At 50.2% G+C, this 23,345-nt stretch overlaps 2 protein-coding genes across 3 annotated transcripts in view; one reads left to right on the plus strand and one right to left on the minus strand.

The window, feature by feature from the left end:
- Positions 1-17,904, plus strand: part of LOC135917637 (uncharacterized protein C11orf24 homolog) — a 67,085-nt gene extending 49,181 nt beyond the window's left edge. For both annotated transcript variants that reach the window (XM_065451211.1, XM_065451212.1), the window contains exons 2-3: positions 9,588-9,848; positions 10,969-17,904. In XM_065451211.1, coding sequence (XP_065307283.1) covers positions 9,593-9,848; positions 10,969-12,101 — 1,389 coding nt within the window. In that variant the 5' untranslated portion in view covers positions 9,588-9,592 and the 3' untranslated portion in view covers positions 12,102-17,904. The remainder of the gene's footprint in view (positions 1-9,587; positions 9,849-10,968) is intronic.
- Positions 17,905-18,054: 150 nt separating this feature from the next.
- On the minus strand, positions 18,055-22,320 carry LOC135917636 (endothelin-converting enzyme 1-like). The gene is made up of 2 exons (XM_065451210.1): positions 21,194-22,320; positions 18,055-19,693 (listed from the first exon to the last, which is right to left on the minus strand). Exons 1-2 carry the CDS (start codon positions 22,273-22,275, stop codon positions 18,247-18,249), a joined length of 2,529 nt encoding a protein of 842 aa, XP_065307282.1. The 5' UTR covers positions 22,276-22,320; the 3' UTR covers positions 18,055-18,246.
- Between the last annotated feature and the right edge of the window lie 1,025 nt (positions 22,321-23,345).

Here is a 23,345-nt window from a genome sequence, read left to right on the forward strand (position 1 = left end):
CACAAGACAGGCGTGGTTGAAGTTCCGCGCCTGTCTTCTGTGTTCCTTCTTTGTCCCTTGTTCTTGTGCGGTTACATGAGTTATAACGAAAACCGCTTTATTCAGAGTATCTCTTTATTCAAAGCTCGGTGACGTCCTGAATGCTGTCCGTGCACTTAAATGCTGAGTCATTTGAAGTGGAGCGGCACCGTACTCCGCTTCGTGCGAAGTGCCAAGCCAGAAATTCGCACCATATATACAGCTCAGTGCGGCTGTGCGGTGACACTTTACTTTACATCGTGTCGAAAAGGCAGGCATGGAGAGCGGTGAAGGCCATGCTTCGCCACGTGGTGGCGGTTCCTTGTGACTTTGGCTCCATCACGTGATCACAACCGCGTGCCAGATTAGGCAGCTGCCTGACAGGCCTAAAAATAAAATGGCGGGTCTCTAAAAAAATAAGACACCAGCAGAGCAAGTCGACGACCTACGTAGAAAATAGAGAAAGAAAAATATTACAAGGCTACATAAACAGCACAAGCATGATTGGGAATATAGAGAACTGATCACTAGCAATTAATCAGGTCGCCGTCAACGTGAAAATCCCGCAGAGCCTTGAGAGCTAATCTCTTTTTGTGTGTGGGTGGTTGGGGGGGGGGGGGGGGGGGCTATATCTCTAATCCGTTCAGACTACTGCGACTGATCTCTCGCTGCTGCCCATTGTCCGGCGACTCACTGAGACAGTGTTCGTGGTGCCCCAGCGCTCGCACTCTGATTGTCGCCTGGTGGACACACTGGCAGTGCACTGTCCATTATCACCGCCACGCCGGGCCGCTGTCATTAACTGGGTGCCGCTGTCGTCAAAGGTTCCGCGGTCACCAACGGAGCAGCCATACAGACACGACGTGTGCGTGATCTCTGGATCTACCTGCTTAGCTGCTAGCCCTGTGAGGTTCTCGGACCTCCGATAGATGTCTCTATTATTATCGCGTATTCCTTCCCTCTTCTCAGTTGCGCGACAGAGATGACGTCAGTAGCATATTTGTGAGGGCTAGTTGATTCATCTGGAAAGAGAGAAAAAAACTAAGAAGGGGAGAGAAATAATAGATGCATATTAGATTAGAAAGGGTGGAGATATAGCTGCGTAAGCCTTGCCCTATCTTGCGTTATGGTAAAAAGAAATAGCCCTTTCTTTTCGCATGAGCGACCATGATATTGTGATATGTAGTACATATATTTGTGTACGCAGGCATATTCTAGGCTGGATATGTAAAGACTGTGCCTTCTTCGAATAAAGATTCAGCTCTTGCGGCCACATCGAGTTTGCAAGTTCTTTTTCTTTGGTCACGCGTTCTCTTCGCCCAGCAATCGTATTTACTGGGCTACTATTATTCGATGTCGAACGAGATGTTTCCATGCTGTCAATGTTTTCATGCTAGTCGTTTTTCTGGTTTCCTCCTAGGTCAGATGCGTATGCAGTTAAAGAAAACAAACCACTTCCGGGATGTTCCAAACTTGTAACTTGTGAACTCCTTGATTGTTTTGCTCACTGCCCCGCCATCCGTTGGAGGAGGCGGAAACGTGAACTAGATTACACCAGCACGCATGCCACAATGCAATGCAATCAACATGGCATTGTTGCAATCAACAATGCAATCAACTTCTCAATCCTGCAACCTTGAGGCTATCTACGAAAAAACTGATTATAGAAAGTTGTCGGCGCACGGCAAGAAATTCTAACGCACACGTCTTTTTTCTTCGCAGTTAGTGCGCAGATGCATTGTATCATCTTTTTTTTTTCTCTCTTCTTGGCTCATTTTGTAACCACAACACGACTGACAGTTCTGCCACATTTCTATTCTTTGAGGATTTTTGTAGGTACTTTTTATTTTGTTTGACTGAGTTGTGCGACTTTTTGCTTGTCAAATGTCTACAGCTTTTTCTTTTTGGTATATACAGCGATATTTTCATAATTGCAGGTATCCTAATTGACGTGGCTTTGGTTAGTTAAAATTGTTCGAATATCACTGTACATTAATATGTTTCTTTATATATAGGCAACATGTAGAAATGCAAATTTTATGTACCTTCATACCTCTGAGGACACTGATAGTATTGCCAGGTAAATAAATAACTGAATGAATAAATAAATTCGGGGTAGACGACAATGATAGATGTATTACGGGCTAACAAATAACGTGTGTGATGATCTCATTTTTTTTTAAAAGAAGGCAGCATAATGTGCGTGCGAATGACTGTATTTTAAGCCAAGTGACATGCGACACGAGCCTCGCTCGTCCACATCTCGGCATCTCTATGGTGGCACATCCGCCATTAGGCAATGCTCAAATAGACGGGGGCGCCAGATTTTCCTTCATGTAAAACTGTAAAAAACTCCGAGTTGGGCCTCAGACATAACACTGCACCTAAGTACGGCGGCTCCATTTGGCTTCTCACCGTACGCAGCCTTTCGAGAGCTTATAAGGGCGGGGAAGCCTTTGGCCGTGATTCCCCTAAGGTTTCTCTCGGGAGACACACGACGAAATCACCTGCCTTCTGGCGGCGGGAGATGGGAAGGAAAGGGAGGGTTGGGAGGGGCACTTCTTTATTGCATTATCGTGACTAGAGCTCGCATTGCGAACTGCGGCGTACTGCCTCTCCGCATTCTTTCTTTTTTTATGCGGTTGTAAAAGAGCGTGGGGCGAGATGACGTGGAAAGGATATGCAAGTGCTGGAAAGATATGGACCACTGGCGAAAGGCCAGAGTGTGTCCACTGACAGAGGGCGCGTACGGGTCGGCACACCGGCATTAACATAAAGCGAGGAAATGGCCGTACCCCACCCTCCGCCTTCGACCCTACTCTAGTGGGGTCTGCCCACGGTGTTTCTTCTTGCTTCGAGAAGACCCCCTCCCGTTATATAACGCTTAATGTGTCACCGAACGTTTTTCGGCCACGGGGAACTTCGCCTAGCAAAGGAAAAGTGTCTTTAATGGCGCCGTTAGCCCGTCCCGTTTGCCCCACTTTACCTCACCGTGGAGGGCTCATGTGTGACGACGTATCGCCGCAACGTTAGTCTAATAATCTATTCATTTGTCAAGACTGAAGCGTTACATTCCGATCTATGTAGACGAAGCCTGAATGTAAGCAGTGACGAAATCGCGCCTTTCTTTCTCTCTCTCCCTCTCTCTCATCACTAATGACAGTTTCGACTGGTCGGTGAGAGCCTTCTGGTAGCGCTAGAAGAAATTTAGGGCAGTAGATCCACTACAGTTTAATCATGCTTCAACGTTGATAACGAAGCCTATTTATCGCTGTTACAGTCTGCTCAAGGTATAATGCCCTGATCGACCGCAGTGTTACGTGATCTCTGTAGCGCCATTGGTGAGCCCTGAAGTTACCAGTTTAATTTATGAGAAACACGGAAAGCAGCTAGTATTCTTTTTCTCACATGGGTTGCCACGCGGCATGACGTCAGTATGAACTAGTTGCAATGTCTATTTCTTAACCATTGTTATATCCCGCGTTGTAGCTGGTATTTAATGTCTAAAGTACGTCTTTCTTCTTTCCGTTTACTTCTAATTTCATGTCCGTTTCAGGAGCGAAACGGCTACCTTATCGCGTTCGCCCTCTTCAGCAACAAATCGATGCGGCCGTTTGCGTTTTTTACGAGCCAATAAGCGGCTGCCGATACGTGCGGTGGTCAGCATTCGGCGGGACATTTCTAGGAGGTGCTAACTCGGCGCTATGAACACGTTGGGCAATCTCGATCACGGGTCCGTAATGGCGAGTGTCTTGCATAAGGAACGAGCAAGCGCGCAGCGTGACGTGCGAAAAAAAGAAAACGACATCTTGCGACCTTCGGTGATGACGCAAACCGTAGGGAAATGACACGTGGAACATTCTCGGTTGCGTGCCGACTTACTGGGACATTCCTTTATTAATCTTTCGCTAGAGGAAAAAAAGAAAGAAAGACTGCAAGTTAGGGTTCCATCTACAGAAGTGGGAGGGGGGGGGGATATTCGCAGGAATCTGCTGCTTAATGGCTCTACGGAGACGTTACGACCGGACCCTCGATTCAAATGACTGTCTTGTCAATAAGATGAACAAGAAAAAAGGCCAACCAAGAAATAAAAAAAATCGCAGATCCAATAAATCTGTGTAGCGTCCGTGGTTTCGGTCTTGTGTTTGGGTTCGCTTTTATTTGCTCTAGGATCGCTTCGTCAAGTAGCATACAATCATGCACGAGAACAAGTTTTCTGTGCTGCTCTAGTAGCTTTAACTGATCTATAATTGACATCATCGCTAAGACCGAGGGCGCGGTATCAAATCCCGGCCACGACGGTCGCATTTCAGTGAGGGACGAAATGCATAAAACCCGCCGTGGTTGCTCAGTGGCTATGGTGTTATGCTGCTGAGCACGAGGTCGCGGGATCGAATCCCGGCCACGGCCGCGGCCGCATTCCGATGGGGGCGAAATGTGAAAACCCCCGTGTACTTAGATTTAGGGTGCACGTTAAAGAACCCCAGGTGGTGGAGATTTCCGGAGTTCTCCACCATGGTGTGTCTCATAATCAGAAAATGGTTTCGGCAGGTAAAACCTCAAAATTAAAGAAATGCACAAAACGCCCGCGTACTGTGCATTGGGCACGTTAAGGAACCCCGGCCGGTCAAATTTAATACGGAGCCCCCGCTTCGGCGGCCCTCATTATCGTATCGTAGTTTTGGCACGCAAAAACCCATAATTTAACTTTATCGCGTTGTCACATAGACTGTACAGACGAAGAAAAAGACGCTGCAAGACCTCCGAGTCTGGCAGGATCTCGGTACTTTTTAAACGTTCGTTTGGGTATGCTCTCCCCCCAAAATTTAGCATCCTTACAGCCTGTAAAACTGATCTATGGTCCGTGCAGGGGACACCGTTTGTGATGTACCAAATTCTTTCTTTTTTTCATTTCGTGATGCTGCAGCTTATGTATGAAGTCAGAATGCTGCGAAGGAACTTCCGGCGGACTGCATGCACTCGTTGGACGCATGTGCGTTTACCTGGACTATGTGTGACTTTGTGCGATCTTATCTCTGCAGTGTAATATTCTCAGTGTTCTTCTCCGTGCATCAATGAAAAAAAGTAGAACAATTAAAGAAGTTGCTATAGGAGGCCCGGCACATTGCCGTAGTAGCACGGGGTCCATCCCCAGTAACGTTGATGGTCAAAGCCTAGTTCTAATTCGCCGTAAGGTGCGGGAGAAACTGAGAATGCGGCCTCAGTTTTCGTCGATGACACGATGATGACGACGACGCAGCGGTAAATGGCCGGGTAGACCAGCAAACTCATTTGCGAAAAATTTTTTAGCTGCTGTCTCTGTAACAGAGCAGAACGCGGCTAGTTGGGACCGTGTACGTGTGATTAGGAGTGCGCGAAAGTTCGATATTTTCGAATAACCAATCGAGCGTTGCCCTGTTTGATTCGGTCTTCGAATGGAATGGTCACTATTCGTGAGTACCAATAGTTCTTGAATAGATTTCCCATATTTGGCATCGCCATCGTTGCGCGATCAAGCATACAACTGGAGCAGAAGTATACGTTTCAAAAGTGCGACGACGTCACGACGGGCATAGTAGACGGGCATAGTAGTTACGACGTCACGACGGGCATAGTAGTTAGGACGTCACGAAGGGCATAGTAGTTACGACGTCACGACGGGCATAGTAGACGGGCATAGTAGTTACGACGTCACGACGGGCATAGTAGACGGGCATAGTAGTTACGACGTCACAACGGGCATAGTAGACGGGCATAGTAGTTACGACGTCACGACGGGCATAGTAGACGGGCATAGTAGTTACGACGTCACGAAGGGCATAGTAGTTACGACGTCACGACGGGCATAGTAGACGGGCATAGTAGTTACGACGTCACGACGGGCATAGTAGACGGGCATAGTAGTTACGACGTCACGAAGGGCATAGTAGTTACGACGTCACGACGGGCATAGTAGACGGGCATAGTAGTTACGACGTCACGACGGGCATAGTAGACGGGCATAGTAGTTACGACGTCACGACGGGCATAGTAGACGGGCATAGTAGTTACGACGTCACAACGGGCATAGTAGACGGGCATAGTAGTTACGACGTCACGACGGGCATAGTAGACGGGCATAGTAGTTACGACGTCACAACGGGCATAGTAGACGGGCATAGTAGTTACGACGTCACAACGGGCATAGTAGACGGGCATAGTAGTTACGACGTCACGACGGGCATAGTAGACGGGCATAGTAGTTACGACGTCACGACGGGCATAGTAGGCGGGCATAGTAGTTACGACGTCACGAAGGGCATAGTAGTTACGACGTCACGACGGGCATAGTAGACGGGCATAGTAGTTACGACGTCACGACGGGCATAGTAGACGGGCATAGTATTTACGACGTCACGACGGGCATAGTAGACGGGCAAAGTAGTTACGACGTCACGAAGGGCATAGTAGACGGGCATAGTAGTTACGACGTCACGACGGGCATAGTAGACGGGCATAGTAGTTACGACGTCACGACGGGCATAGTAGACGGGCATAGTAGTTACGACGTCACGACGGGCATAGTAGACGGGCATAGTAGTTACGACGTCACAACGGGCATAGTAGACGGGCATAGTAGTTACGACGTCACGACGGGCATAGTAGACGGGCATAGTAGTTACGACGTCACGACGGGCATAGTAGGCGGGCATAGTAGTTACGACGTCACGAAGGGCATAGTAGTTACGACGTCACGACGGGCATAGTAGACGGGCATAGTAGTTACGACGTCACGACGGGCATAGTAGACGGGCATAGTATTTACGACGTCACGACGGGCATAGTAGACGGGCATAGTAGTTACGACGTCACGAAGGGCATAGTAGACGGGCATAGTAGTTACGACGTCACAACGGGCATAGTAGACGGGCATAGTATTTACGACGTCACGACGGGCATAGTAGACGGGCATAGTAGTTACGACGTCACGAAGGGCATAGTAGTTACGACGTCACGACGGGCATAGTAGACGGGCATAGTAGTTACGACGTCACGACGGGCATAGTAGACGGGCATAGTAGTTACGACGTCACGACGGGCATAGTAGACGGGCATAGTAGTTACGACGTCACGACGGGCATAGTAGACGGGCATAGTAGTTACGACGTCACGACGGGCATAGTAGACGGGCATAGTAGTTACGACGTCACGACGGGCATAGTAGACGGGCATAGTATTTACGACGTCACGACGAGCATAGTAGTTACGACGTCACGACGGGCATAGTAGACGGACATAGAAGTTACGACGTCACGAAGGGCATAGTAGTTACGACGTCACGACGGGCATAGTAGGCGGGCGTAGTAGACGGGCATAGTAGTTACGACGTCACAACGGGCATAGTAGAGGGGCATAGTAGTTACGACGTCACGACGGGCATAGTAGACGGGCATAGTAGTTACGACGTCATGACGGGCATAGTAGACGGGCATAGTAGTTGCGACGTCATGACGAGCATAGTAGTTACGACGTCACGACGGGCATAGTAGACGGGCATAGTAGTTACGACGTCACGACGGGCATAGTAGACGGGCATAGTAGTTACGACGTCACGACGGGCATAGTAGTTACGACGTCACGACGGGCATAGTAGACGGCCATAGTAGACGGGCATAGTAGACGGGCATAGTAGTTACGACGTCACAACGGGCATAGTAGAGGGGCATAGTAGTTACGACGTCACGACGGGCATAGTAGACGGGCATAGTAGTTACGACGTCACGACGGGCTTAGTAGACGGGCATAGTAGTTACGACGTCACGACGGGCATAGTAGTTACGACGTCACGACGGGCATAGTAGACGGGCATAGAAGTTACGACGTCACGACGGGCATAGTAGAGAGAGAGAGAGAGAGAAGGGAAGACTGAAAGGCAGGGAGGTTAACCAGACTGAGTCCAGTTTGCTACCCTACACGTGGGGAGGGGAATGGGGAGTGAAAGAGGAAGAGAGAGAACTTAAGTGTAGGATGTCTATAGTCGGGCACTCAAGTCCGTTGCCTTCAGGTAGCGAAAAAGCGCTCGAACTGCTTTCTGGGCCAATGAACTCAATGAACTCAATGAACTCCCTCAGGGTGGGGTTCTTAGCCCCACTTTGTTCAACCTTGCAATCTTTGGCCTTGCCGACGTTCTACCGCATACAGTAAACCTTTCAATATATGCTGACGACATATGCATATGGGCCTCGGCAGTTACACGTCTCCAGGTGCGTGCACGGCTCCAAAAAGCAGTGGCCCTAACATCATCGTACCTGCGTGCGCAAGGCCTAAGCATTTCGACCGAGAAGTGCGCCTTCGTCGCTTTTACCCACAAGCCCATGACCTGGTACCCCATTTCTATTGACCACCAACCAATTTCCTACGCAAAAACTCACCGATTCTTAGGCGTTATTATAGACAGAGACCTTTCATGGAGCCCCCACATCTCATACTTGAAGAAGAGGCTTACTTCTATCTCCCATATACTAAGGTTTCTTGCCGGTAAAACGTGGGGCACATCCGTGGCATCTATGCTTCAACTGTACAGGACGCTCTTCCTAGGATACTTGCGAGACGGGCATAGTAGACGGGCATAGTAGTTACGACGTCACGACGGGCATAGTAGTTACACAGTGGAGCGCGCTACGCCGCTTAGGGTGTCAAATATCTTTTTTCGGCAATACCGCTACTGTTCGCATTCTCCCGTGAATGCTGAGGGTGCGAACAAACGGCTTATTGGCTCGTAACGCTCCATTCGCGCGCTTGATAAACAATGATTCACGGCGTACAGTGTAATGACGGAAACTTGCTAACGTTGTGAATACACTACCATGGTGAAGATCGTCTTACATATTAACGGTGAAAACGGAAGTTTATTATTGGATAATTACTCCAAAAATGGCTGTGGCTTAGGTAAGGTTAAGCCCAGGATGCGAAGCATACTAGCCTTTATTTTAGTTGTTGAACCACTGTTTAGCCTGGTGAACTGCTGTTGCTTGGCTATATTTGGTTCGGCTAGACGAAGAAACAACTCATGCATTACTTCTTCGCCTTCAAGAGTGGAACGCGACAGCGTTCCCGTCGACCCGCCAAGGGGTGTAAGACAATGGGCTACAGGGCAGCGACTACGCGCCCCGCATTGGACGCGGTGAGCGTCGAGCAAAGCAGCGTTCGGCGCGGCAACGAAATGTGCGCCTGAGCAAGAGACGCACGCCTTAGAAACAGCGCGTTTCTAAGGCAACACCGCATTCACTAGAGGCGCTTTTGTACCGCTTTGAAGCGTTGTACTCGTGGCTCAGTGGTAGCGTCTCCGTCCCACACTCCGGAGACCCTGGTTCGATTCCCACCCAGCCCGTCTTGCAAGAGTTGAGCCAAAGCCACTTCTCCTCTGTCGTGACGTCACGGTGTCACGTGATTTCATGGTCACCGCCGCGCCTGAGGAGCTGGGTTGAGCCCTCGTAATATGCTTCGCATAAAAGTATTCGATGTATTCCACGTGACAGCCACATCGAGACAGAAATTGAACGCTGTCGCTTGTCTCTCCTCGTTTCCAGACCATATGGAGCACGACGCCGCGTCGTCGAGCTCCGTGCACCGCCTCGTGCTGGTGGTCGCGACCGTGCTGGTGCTGACGCATTCGTGGCCCGTGGCCCGGGCCGTGAGCGCGGAGAGCCAGTGCGACCCGCCGGGCGTGTGGCAGACGGGCGAGGCGCTGGACGAGACCGCCTCGAGGGCTTCCGGCGCCAACGTCAGCCTGATCGAGCCGACCCGGTCCGGGAAGCTGCAGGAGTGCGTGGACCGGTGCTGCAAGAGAGGTATATATACGCGCGTAGACAGAACGGGATGGCGGAGGGACGGGAATCGCTCGTGGCTTAGGCGTATATGGCTTAGGCTATATGGCTTAGGCTCGGCCATGGTGAAATAGCGCTGCGCGTTTTCCCGGAGTTTCAGTAGTAGTAGTTGCAAGTAGTAGCATTTCGGAAGGAATTCTAACGCACAGAACCCGTGCAGCATCGCTTCGACGTTTCTTTTAACTGCGCGCAATGACGAGGACACAAGAAAGAAACACCACACCACGAGCGCAGTACTGCCAACTGTTTATGTTTTTGGTATGCAAGCAACGTACATATATTTCATTCAGGAACCTGTACACGTGTCCGCATTGTCCCTCTCACGTGTGTCGATAAACATGAAAACGTTAAAGTTATCTTCTGGGTAACGGTTTACATCGCGTACGTCGCCAGAAGGCCACACGAGAACAATGGAGAGCTTTAGGTTAGGGAACGCAAGCGGCTTGCGTACGCAAGTCGCTTGCTTTCCCTAACCTAAAACTCTCCAATGAAAAAAAAAACAACTGTGCGTCATGTTGCAGGCAGCGCTCTTGGCGGTTTGCCATCCCGTATAATTAGTTGTCGCGTGTGTTGTTCAAAAATTCAGGCAGTGGCCTCTCTGGCTGTAAAAATTACCGCGCTCAAAAAAAAAAGAAAAGCCTAACGTTGCTGCAGGATGGTATGCATTTAAATAGGTTGGCGCGTCACTACGCGACGGGTGAAGAGCGTGACGACAGGACATGGCAGGAGTACAGGACAGGTGGCTGCACTCCGTTATGGTGTCCTCGAGAGATCCTGCGATGCGAGGACACGCGATGAAATTTCCGAAACCCATGTTCTTCGCACACGAGGATGTCCGCGTTTGCGGGGAACACGGGTTCTACTGTTGCAGAGCCGCTAACTCTAATGTTACGCGAAATAACACAATCACAGGCGAGTTCTAAAGGGGAAGTTTACTGCATATATATATGTATATATATATATATATATATATATGATGTATGTGTGTGTGTGTGTGTAAATGCAAAATATTTCATCGATGAAGTATCTTATTCAGTGTCAGTATACTCATGCCATCGCTTTTATTTTCTCTAAATGTTTGCAGATGATTGCAGCGTTGCCACTGTCAAGGTTCAAGACAAGGGCACCGTACTTTGCGCCTTGTTTAACTGCCACCCACCTGAAAAGTGCATCTTCAAGAAGTCCGCCAGGCTTCTTAGCCTGGACCGAACGGCGACTGCCTTCCTGAGGCGGGTCGTCGCCGGCTGGCCCAAGTACAGCAACATCGAAGTACACACGGGAAACATCTCCTCCACTAACGCCACGCCGATTTCGTCGTCGACTTCACTTACTCCCGATACGACGTTACCCTTCGTAGCTGAAGTGACGACAGCCAACGTCACTACGGCTGCCAGCGGGGATAAGTCGACGACGACTTCCACGTCCGCTCCAAAGCTCAACACGGAAGATAGTGACGCAAACAGCCCGATGGTGACGACGGATGACGTCACTACAGCGTCCGGTTTGAACGCCTCGACTTCAACGTCTACGACGCACCAACCTCTAGGTCTTGGCGGCATATTAGACCTATTAAACCACGTGGCCGAGTCTAGGACTCACTCCGAGCTCCACGAAGAAGCAACCTCGTCTACAGATAGTGCCAATCACGTTTCTAGCACGTCACTGTCGCCCTCGGGTACGTCATCAACGACGGAATCGTTCTACAGATCGTCCTCTACCACGCCTGCCGACGACGACATGTCTCCGCCTCCGTTTTCCGGTGTACCGGAAGTGTCGTCGTCAACCGAAGGGACGACCAGCACCACTACGACGGTGTCGTCTGCTCTCGAGGCTTCCATGAAGAAAATCCTTCCCACCAAGATGTTCGACGGCGACTCGTGGTGGGCCCCGTTGTCGGCTCCGGCGAAAGCCTCGAACCCGTCAACAAACGCATCCAGCGTCACCACCCAGAGCCCGAACGCGACAGAGAAGACGACCGACGCGGTCAAGTCCGGCGACATCAGGGGACCCATACAGATCTTCGCCCCGACGACGTTGAACGTCGACCTGATGCCCAAGGCGTCGCCTTCGATCAGCCTAGTGATAGGCCTGTGTCTCGGCCTGCTCCTTATCTTTGTCGTTATGGGCCTTATCGGCCGAAGGATTCTCGACGTGTGGCAGAGGAGGCACTATTCCAAGATGGACTTCCTCGTCGACGGCATGTACCACGTGACGTGAGTCGCGGACGTGCAGTTGGAACCTTAGCGCGCCGCGAACAAAGTTTCTGGTGCTTCGTGCAAGCGCTAGCCGATGGTCGCCAGCATGCTCAATTTCCACGCGAAAAGGAAGTGTGGTCGGCGAGGCGAATCGCTAAAAGCTCCCAGAAACATCAGTTCCCTGGTGCAATGCGAAGGCGTCTTTCTTGCCTCTTTCTGACACACAGGTAAATGCACACAACCAAAACACAGTTTTGTTGTTGCAGTAGCCAAAGTAACTTATGGCCCTAATTTATAAAAACTGGCAGACGGATGCCGTGAAAGCTCTGTCTACACAATACAATTCTCACCTTATTTAAGATGCGCCCTGTTAGCAAAGCAAATATGCACTGTTATATCAGTGAAAAAGTCATGGCAACTTCGTGGTTTACGTGCTATTCCCCCTTTTATCTGACGCCATTCCCCCTTTCTGACGTTTCTGGGGCTCTCTGCAGTTTTCAACAAAACGTTTTCTCGTTGTTGTTGTTGTTGCTTGTTGCATGTGGCGACCATCGGCTAGGCTCTCGATCAAATTTTGTACAGACGTGAACTGTTGGATAGCAGACATGTTCGATACGGCGTTGGTGACCGTATGCCACAGTGAGAGGACTGTCTTTGTTCCTGTTGGTTGATTGTTTTGCGAAACTTCTTGCTTGCTATTTCTCGCGTGCGTTCGTCCTCATCGGGATCAAAACACATCACAGACAGCTTGCTGGCGAGGCTGATCCAACTCACCTTCTCTACTCAGACTGATTTTGCTTCAGCCATGTAAGATATGATGGGCAGTTGTTGCTGACAGAGAAAGAGAACAGGATAAATGAAGGACAGGGAGGTTCACCAGCACAGTCTAGGCTATCCTGCATTGTGGAAAGGAGAAATGAGAGGGAAAGAGTAAGAAAATGGGAGGAAGCCCTGAGTCGGTGTGCAGTTGAGTCAACGGCTTATTGGGATTCTCAGCGCTGTATGACAGACGGTCCTCTGAGTCCGGTGGCCTTGAGAAATCGCACCAGCGCTATGTCGTCTTCTGCAACTGTGATGGACGAGACCATGGTCCCAAGATCTTGGTCAGTACGATAGGTCTTCCGGTCTAACTTGTATATAGCGGTGTGGATGGCAAGTCTTTTACCTTTAAAGGACATTTAGTAGCAAGATGTTTCAGAGTTTCTTCGCAAGCATGTATTGCGATGGGCGCTGTCGTTCATTCCTATCAAGAATTGGCATGCGTTAGTGAATGCAAGGCCCAGGCATCGCTAAAGTAGTGTTTGTTCGCTTCGGGGAATATCAGGTAGCAGGTGCAGTTTCGAAGAACTATGGTGAGTCAAATCGGGAATGTGCCATTTCTATAATGTAAGACGTGCTAACAATTGCTTTAGTACTGCGCTGTGTCAGCTCTTGATGGCGATACAGAATATGTCCTCGCTCAAGTGCTGACCTTGGCTTTTTTCAAAGTACTTAATTAATATTGAGAATTACAGTATAATGCTTGTGCTGCTTTCTTATCGCAAATAGGTCAGTATGACCGATATGCTGAAAACTCCTTAGTGAGCTCAATATTTGCAGAACAAAATTGAGCGTGTATATGGTTTGTAACTGAAACGCAGCGAAGAAAATGATATTATCAGGCAGCTCTATCTAATATATGGCATATATATATGTAAGATATGCCATATATCCGACTTCAGCCATTCGCCAAAGGCACGTCGTGGTCAAGAAAGGTAAAGCTTATGATATAGATGCACAGAAGTTCAAGATGAGTGGGGTTCAAATCTGTCGCAGGACAATAGACGCTTGTTATTTCCAACAAAGACAATATTAATCATATGTAGTGGTATTTATTAAGCGGACCTTTATCACACTTGCGCCGTGACGACAAAAAAAAAGAGCTCTTATCCTACATATCCTCCCCTTCCAGTAATATAAACATATCAGGTCACACGGAATAATGCACCGTCAAGACCATTGCATGCGTGGGATGTGCATCATGTGAAAATGTTTGACAAGTATGGCTATAAAGGCTGCGTTTGCAAGAAAGTAAATGGCAATGCTCTCTATTTTTTTTAAGGTTTTCCCGGTTTAACTCGCACCCGTGTCTCGTGTGTTAAAAGCAAAAGGCGGTGCATGAGTAGCGTTCGTTGTAGGGTCCGTGGAAATTGTAGCTTCGCACTTTCGCATCAGTCATTGAGATACTATAGTTAACGGTCATAGACGAGCGTGATGCAACATAAATTCTTTTTCCTTCATTACTTTTTCTGGCATTGTTTTACAGTGTGTTTTGATGTCTCTGCTAACGAGCTACTTATGTGTTGGTGGTGCGTGAAGCCGACGCTGCTGGGGAGGGAGTACGACCTGGCATGTTTAATATCAGAGAGTTTTAGCATAGCGCTACCGACTTGCGGTTACCGATACAGGGTGCCGTGACCTACCATGCGCGGAGTTTACCGGGTGCCGGTAAATTTACCGGGATGGCACGTGCCCTAGTTACCGTGATTGCGTAACAACATGCACCTGCTCATGCGGGCCGCTCACTCGCTCTCAGCCGTAAAAGCAAAGAATACAAAGTACCATCAGCCATCGCTATGTCTCATCTCGCGCCGAGCGCAACGTGTAAGCGATGTTTTGTCCTAATTAATATTGAGATCAGTGGTAGGTTTCGAGGCCGCTATGCCTAGACAGGCGGCAACAAGGTGGGAAAAGTGTATCGATTTCCGCCTAGCAGATGGCGCCACAGCAGTTAGCGTTGGTCGGCGCTGTGCAAGGCGAGCGACTTTGACGAACGGTTTCGCTGCCAACCCCATAACCCCCTTTTTTTTTTTTGCAGTCACGTACATGAAAAAGTGGGCGTTGCTGTAGCTAATGGGGACTTTGGGGAAAACGCGTGAAGTTGGATCGATACGGCAACAGTGCGACATGTTGGTCACGCGGCACCAATTAGCGCACGGAGTGTGTCATCCAACAGTGGAGGACCAACCAAGACAACGCGCTGGCTTGTATACACGCGATTTGGGAATTGCAGCTGCAAAAGCCGCTCGCCGGTTTCTCTTGGCGCTTTCAGTTGATTTCCAAAGGCCACTCTGATTGGGATAGTTCGTTCAGCGTGTTACTGCGAACAATTTTGGTACGGGCTCACGTACCTTGCGAAGACGGTGGCGCCACGAGCGGGTTGCGAAGGCTAAACTTTCAAGGGGCAGTTTTTCAATTGCTGACGCAATGCTAAGATTTATGTTGCGGCTAACTGAGGTGAATTAGATGGTATATGCCATGCGTAGCATGAAATTCTTCCATCAATCAACATCCGTTTTCCTTTCACTCTGGAGTCGTATGTGTGTTTTACCTCTCTCTCTCTCTCTCTCTGCAATACCTTGCAGCAGAGATGTCTGCGGCGCGAATGAAAGATCGGGGCACAAGTGCCTTGTAAGCACGAGCACGTCATTGTCATTTCACCTCCTCTGTGTGGAGCCTCCACAGCGCAGGAACACATTGTCGCAAGTCTTCCTCTTTCGCCCAAGCGTGCGAAATAAAAGAGTCATGATAGGGTCCAACTTTCGTATTTGCAAGTCCTAGCTTTCGCGGGCCGCGTCGTATTCCGCCTTCCTGGTGTCCATGGAATTATACCGCGGCACGCTGCTTACCGATTGCACCGCGCATGTACATGCGAGAGAAAAAAAAAAAACCGGAGGAATACTTGTTCGTTTCGTTGACGATGCACATGGCTTCTCTTTCCTTCAAATGCGACCTTATTTCTGCGGTCCTCATTCGCTATGGGGGCCAAGCAAGCGTCGACGAGAGAACCTAGTTTGATCAAGAACGAACGTCTGTTCGTCTGCTCCTGTTTCCTGGCTGAAACGCTGCGTGCAAAGATATGGCAGGGTTACCGAATGCTAATCGCAGGAACCGTCAATCGGGGTACGCCCCTAGCAAACACAGGTCCAATCCACATCCGTTAATTCCTTCGCAGGAACAGTACGTGACGTCTTCTCTGAACTGTCACATGCAGGTTTGCTGAGCATGTTGGAATTTTCTTAGTTTGAAAGTGGTACGCGAGTTTTGTTGCCGAAACTGCGCACACTTGTGGAAACTAGATCTTGCATCAACCAACCAGATGCTGAGCCTGCAAGGGCTTGTTCGTATGGACTGCAGGGCAGCCCAAAACCTACCGAGCAGAACTTGTTGCTGGGCGATTTGGTATATCTTAATGAGTGCCTGAAGGATGCAAACACATGCACATGCAATGTTTAGTTCCCTTTGTGTGTCGTCTATTTGTTTTTTTCACAATATATTGCACATGCGTGTGCTTGCGCCCTTCACTGCAGGCCGTCATCAAAATCTACCGAATTTGCGGTTTTGTTAAGCCAGGAAAGAAAGGCATGTAAATAAAGCACAGCAGAAATTCACATTTGAAGTCAGGTATGGTGCAATGTGTTCAGTACCTTCTCTGCGAACCTGCACGTTATTTCTTTTTGTCTAACGGTCGAAGATAAGAAACCCATGCATGATGTCCCGATAGATATTTTGAACGGTAGTACAGAACGAATTCCTGTTAAACAGAATTTCTTAGGCAGGATTACTATTCAGTACTTCACAGCCTGTGCTGTCACGCAAATCTCTGATTGGAATGTTCTTCGGGGCTTCTCCGTGCTTTCATATGGTTAATATATATCAATAAGTGACAAATACTCGTTTCTCAGTAAATTAAGTTTAAGATCACAACGATTCATTAAATTGCGTCGTATGATCGCTATAGCAAGTGCGTAAAATTTGATAACATTATACTTATTCATTGTGAAATGTCCTACGACTAGTGACCTAATTAATAAAGGGAAAGTCAGACATTCACCCGTTCGTAGCAATTGCTACAAAGGAAACTCGTACGGGCTCCTCAAAAGAAAAGCCTCGCAGTTGAAGAAAAATTCGTCCTGGTCCGGGACTCGAAGCCGTGACCACCGCCTTTCCGGGGCAGCCGCTCTACCATCTGAGCTAACCAGGTGGCTAGCAGATGGCAGGGCTTTATTAATTACTTCTCTCCACCTTGCGGGTTTCCGCAGAACTATTACGTCAATTACTAGTGACGTACTTGCTTGGCCACTTTTGTTTCTTACACACTTCCGCAATTATACTGCCAACAGTGGTGATTTATCACCTGTTGGGTGTGGGCCAGTTAAGAAACATTTGTTTCTTAACTGAAAACAGGTATGCGGATTCAGTCGCTCAGTGGTTGGGACGAACTCTTGCTACCACTGTGCAGCGCGATATTAGTACGACGTAGAATAACAAAAGGCCAAACAAACGCTTCATACACTTTTTTCTTTCTGTTTAGAGCCGGGTACATTTTAAACTCTAAAGTTTTTGTGGCTCGAGGCAAACCATTTGTGGTTATGCTTGTGTCATGTTGTTGTCATGTTGTTGCTTGTGTCATGTTGTTGGATTGAAGCTTTCCTTATCATTTACTTCTTGTGTGCGCGTGGGTCAAAGCATGCGGGAGATGTCTCGCTTTTTTCCCCTTAGTGCGCAGTGTTACTCTGACTCTTGCTTTTGTGGGCGCACTGTTTCGCGACGTATGAATAAGCGCGCTGTTTCCTTTCTGTACATGAGTGAGTAAAATCAAAACTCTTCGTTGTTGCGAGGTTTAATATCTGCAGATTTCTTTTTTGTTATTTGTAGGTGTCGGTGATGAATTACAATCATTCTCAAGAGTGGTTAATAGCGGTTATTCTGCTATTGCAGTAATATTCCCTGTGATGGAATGTGTTTACGCAGCTTGTTGATAAATTAAAAGGAAGGAAAACTTGCTTGCAGCGTTATTCCCTCTTATTCTTCCAGTATATCGCGCCTTATCGTAAGGTTTAGTCATGACACAGTACTTCGCGGGATACGTCAAAATAGCCTAAAGGTGAGTGAATGGCATTGGACAAATTACATGCCTATTTCTTCAGATGGCATCCATGAAATCACCGCGCTTTTATTCCGAGCTTCGCATAACGGCGCCCTTCTTCGAAAAAGCGAGGGTTCGAGCAAGAAAATGGATGGTTTGGGGATGGGGTATAGGGACCCGGCATGTTGAACACACTCGATGTACACGTGACATGAGCTCAGAGAGAGTCCCGTATGAAGGCGGTCGTCACCGGCAGCTTTCAGTGCTCATCCCAGTACGAACATGAATGCAGAGGCATCATCTCGTCGCTGTGATTGCACTTAAACGCGCGTCTGAAGCGCTCGCTGCTGCCCAGGTGCGCGTTCACCAGAATGCGGGCAGGAATGCCCATCCTGTGCTTGACCTTGTAACGCTCGGCGCCCCGCGGTTCGCACATTCCCATCGTGTACACAATGTAGAAGAGCATGTCGGCCGTGAACTCCGGTTCTATGCGCAGCCCGTCGGAGTGGTACTTGGACACTTTCTCCTTGTAGAACCTGTGCAGCGGGTCGAGCAACGCGCCCTGAGCGATGAACTCTTCGAAGAAGGCCTGCTGGTTGCTGTTTATGAGCATGTCCTTCAGCGAGAGGGCGTACAGGTCTCGGTAGCAGGACCTGATCTTCACCAGCTTGGCGTCGTCGGTCGGCGACCACCAGTGAGTGCTGACCGTGGAGTCGCGAATGAACGTCTGCGTGCCCCGGCCGTCGATGACGGCGAGCATCGCCTTCAGAATGGGCGCGCCGATCAGCGGCACAATGAGTAGCGGGTCGTCGAACTCTTGCATCTTGTTGATGAGCCCGAACATGGCCGGCGGCAAGTACAGCGTGTGGGTCTCGGCTACGTACTTGGGCTCGGTCGAGAACACCGACCCCGGGAAGAAGTCGCCCCCGTAGCCGGGGTCGCGACCGGGCACCTCTTCGAGAAGGCTAGCCACTTGCCGCAGCTTGTTGAAGTGCTTCTCGTTCCTGGCGTACGTGAGCTCGTCGTGAGGCGTGGCCCCGAGCAGATTTACCTTCAGTGTCCTGAGCCGCTTCAACGCGTCTCTCCGACTGTCGGTCTCGGTGAACCAGACGCGGACGTACTTCTTGAGACTCTTCTTGAGGTCGGCGATCATGTTCTCTATCACTCGAGCTTTGGGCTTCTCCGGAGACCACTCCGTGACTCCCAGAGCCTTCAGCGCTAGGAGCCGCATCCCGTGTCGGTAAGCCTTTTCGGTGAGGCTTAGACAGCCCTGGACCTGCATGGGAACGCCGGTCACCGTCTGCTCGAGACCGAGGGGCGTCAGGAAGGACATGTTTTGGATGAGCGGCGCGATCTGGGTGAGGGTCGAGTAGATGACCAGGTTGGCCACGTCGAGCGCTGACGTCGCGTTCCGCAGCACGGACATGAGGTTCATGAGGTACTTGTGGTCCAGGACTCGGATTTCGCGCCGGTTTTCGACCAGGGCCATCACGAGCGGGTCCCAGAATTTGTCGCCGGTGAGGAGGTTATCCGTCTCTACGGCACGGTCGGCGAGGGTAACGAAATCTCGCGAGACGATGCCGGCCAGTGCGAGTTCCAGCTTCACGATGCCTTGCGGCAAGCCACCAGCTCGTCGGCCTTGAAGTGCCGCTCGCAGTACTTTTTTGTAGTCTTCTTCCTTGGCCGTCGGGTAGAGGTACTGGAATCTGCAGCATGCGCACAGAATAGTGTAAAGGCACGCGACTTTTCGATATATTGGGCTGAGATACTTTTTGAACCATGTGCCGTAAGAAGAGAGATAGTAAACAAAAACAATTCTGGGGTCTTACGTGCCGAAACCACGATCTGGTTATGAGGCACACCGTAGTGGAGGAGCATGGATTAATTTTATAACCTGGAATTCTTTAACTTGCTCATAAATTGACGTGGACGAGTGTTCTCGCATTTCACCCCCGTTGAAATACGGTCGCCGCCACTGAGTTATACTACCGCGGTGGTGGAAGAGTAAGCCATATTTCAACGCCATTGTGCGCTTCGTTCTAGTTGTCGCCAGCGGAACTGAGGCGTGACTCTCCTTCTACTGCGGGCGCGCCCGTTTTATGAGAGTTGCGTAGAATCGACCTCATCCTCGGTGTTTTTTAAGGCGTCGGGTGTGCCACAGTTGTCGAGCTACTGATGTGGAACGCACGAGACTGCGGTAAGCAGCAGCTATGATCAAGTGTGAAGAGGTTTAGAAGCTTCTGAAAAAAAAAAAATCTGCGGATCCCACGCGTTGTGGGAATCAGTTTAGGCGAAGCTTGCATTGGTGTTTGTGAAGAACGATGTTTCTGTTTGGCGACCATTTGCGAGGAGAGACCACGAGACCCAGCTGGACGCACTTTCGCAGGGAACTAACTGCCTCGCCCAACAGGAACTCGTTGCGACGCACATACCACGTATGACGACGACAGAACGACCACGATGGCTTGAAGATGTCTATATGACGGCGACACATGGCCGATGGCATGATGACGCTGGAATCAATACGGCAAATGTACACGATGAAATGACCCCGACGCAAGGACGTCGATGCATTGATTGCCGTGGTATAATGACGACGGAATGATGATAACGATGTCATGACGACCGTGGGATAACGACGACGTTGGCATGGAAGGATGACGATGTTAAAATGATTGCAATGGTACGACGAAGATGGCATGACCAAAATGGTATGGCGATGTATTCTGGACACGTAATAAACCAACATACCTGCCTTTTATGTACCGTTGAGTACGAACCTGGTAATGCCAGAATAACAATAAACGCATGCAAGTAAAGTAAAGAGCTCGTGACACTGTTATAATTATTGCAAGAGAACTATACTTTTCATGGATGGACTAAACTAGCAATACTATTCCATTTATCTATGAGTGTGCATTCTGTTGAGTGCAGAGCTGGGGAAGCTCGGTGCGGACACGACGTCTACCTTCGATTCAGACGCAAAATAGATGTATCCTTGCTGCGTATTTTGCTATATGCAGACAATAAATTAACCCATGAGAGCAGCTCTGCTGCGAGCGCCTATCCCGAATATACGAAGAGCTTCAACGCACTTGATCGCCTATCTATCTACGCGTCGTTCACGAACAAGAAATCGATTTAGGGTGCATAAATATCGGGATAGTAAACGCCTGCTTGCAGCTTCCGAAAAATTTTCATATTACCTCGCCAGAGGCAGAACAGGCGAGTCCACGTAGAGCGTGTCGTTCCTTAGCGTAGAGCGCAAATCCCCGACGTACGTCTTCAGCAGCGGCGTCGCCCGAAAGAACTTCGCCACGTACGCCACCAGTTTGGGCAGCGTGCTGACCGACGTTATCTTCTCCAGGGGCCAGATGGGAAATCGCGGCCTGAGGCTACTCAGCGTGCGCGGCGTCTTGGGCTGCAGACAGTCCGCGAAAAACGCTGCCGCGTTGCGCTCCCACGGCATGGCGGACACCTTCTTCCGGAGGTAGGCGGCCAGCCCGTTCATGAGGCTCGCCACCGCCTGCGTCCGAAAGTCCAGCGAGTCCTTCTGGTCCCCTCGCTCGCCTTCTGCTGCCGTCGCCGCCGCCTGCTGCGGCGGCGACGACGTGAACCACTTGGCCGAGCAGACGTGCGAGTAGAAGTCGTGGCAAGGCTTGATGGTCCAGTCCAGCTTGGACGTCAGGTACCGGCTCAGCCAGCGGCACTGCGGCCGGCCGCACTCGCTCCGGCGGCGTCGCTCCCCGCTGCCTTCGTCGGCGATCTCCCTCCACGAGTCGTAGTTGTTGACGAACGCCGAGTCCGGGGCGTCCTGCCGGGCCCGCATGTCTCCGTACTCCGCCTCCGAGGCGTCGCCTTCGCCTTCCTCCTTGCCGCTCGGGTGCGGGCGGCGTCGCCGGCTGTGCCGCCGCTTCTTGTGTCTCTTGTGCCTCCTGGCGACGGCGCCGCGCTTCTCGGAGCCCTTCCTGCGGTGCGTGGCCGCGGGGATCCGGGACGGCGGCGCGGCGTTGGAAACCGGCGCCTCGTGCGGAGACGCCACCGCGTCTCGGAGCGGGGGGTACGCCGGGGAGTCGACCTGGATTCCTCCGGGCGTCGTGAATCGCGACGCCACGACGTTGAAGAGCGTTATGCTGAAGACGATGATGATCGTGATGCCGGCCATGAAGATGAGCACCGAGCGCAGGCTGACGTAGACGACATTGCTGTCGTCGGCCGTCTTGAAGGAGCTGTCGCTTCGCGGCCGCTTGGCGAACAAGATTGTATTAGCCGGCCTGTCGACCACCATCTTGCCGCCCGCCGCCCGCCGTCCGGCTGTCGCGGCGATGGCGATGGTCGTGGCGGAGATGCGAGTGCTCCGCGAAGCGACAGAAAAATTGAACAAGCCCCCGGAAAGCGACTTGATTGTCAAGCATGTGGGAACCAAAATGAGTGTCAACAGGTGAGTAAACAAATACGAGAATTAAAAGGTCCGCACGTAACCCGAAAGAACTGTCTTCACTGCGGCGAAACAGTAGTCTGATAGTGATGATTCTGAACTCTGGCTCGTACCCGTTTCGGGGGACAGGCCAATAACAATGTTGTGCGTATCAACGTTGCCCAAGAACGGGTGTTACGCTTGGGTGAAACGTTCGACCAACAATTACCTTAATAAAAACACGTTGTTCATAAACTATTAACGGTTGTCGCCAATGTAAGCGAATCTCTGAAGGTTTCCTGAAAGCCATTCGCTTTATTAAAGGAATTATGCGCTTGAAGGCGCTTACATCTTGCACAGTTAGGTAACGTTTGCCGCTTCATTGCGGAATTATGTGGAGAACAGGTTCCTTAACAGTCACATCTGAGCTATATAACGTATACGTGGCGTTACATATAAACCGATTCGTAGCATGTGTGTTATTTTCTGCGGCGTGAGCGCCGGCGGTGGGGACTGCCATCTTCTTCTCTTGCAGCCCAAACAGAGAGAGAAGGTGGCAGCAGGAGGGGAGAGCTTCGCCTCGACCATTCCATTCTCTTCCTTTATCCTCAATCATACGGGCACCGAGCCACGCTCCCTGCAGGGAAGCAGAAGCACCGCCACTTTCTTCTACGCAACCACTCTCTCTCTCTCTCTCTTTGCTGTAACCGTCCAGTCGCCTTAAACCTCTCCCGCGACAGCACGTAACCGTGATGAACGCGCACTGCAACTGAATTGCGCCGAGAGCACGCGCCATTTGCATGTGCATTGTAAGGATTGGGATCGTGCATGAAATAAGTGGTAGCTGGCCCATGCCCTCGTTGACTCATCCACGCAAAGAACTTTGTTGAAGGGAGGGACTTGTTCTCATCGAGAACGAGGAATATGCGATTTATTTACAA

This window comes from Dermacentor albipictus, chromosome 10 (assembly GCF_038994185.2).
Source record: "Dermacentor albipictus isolate Rhodes 1998 colony chromosome 10, USDA_Dalb.pri_finalv2, whole genome shotgun sequence".
Taxonomy (NCBI): Eukaryota; Metazoa; Arthropoda; class Arachnida; order Ixodida; family Ixodidae; genus Dermacentor; species Dermacentor albipictus.

What these genes read in the sequence shown, in the direction of transcription:
- LOC135917636 (XM_065451210.1), bottom strand. Translation starts at nt 22,275, where the DNA reads ATGGTGGTCGACAGGCCGGCTAATACAATCTTGTTCGCCAAGCGGCCG. An exon ending in CCTGTTCTGCCTCTGGCGAG is followed by an intron (nt 19,694 to 21,193) that starts GTAATATGAAAA and finishes CGCATGCTGCAG; the next exon opens with ATTCCAGTACCTCTACCCGA.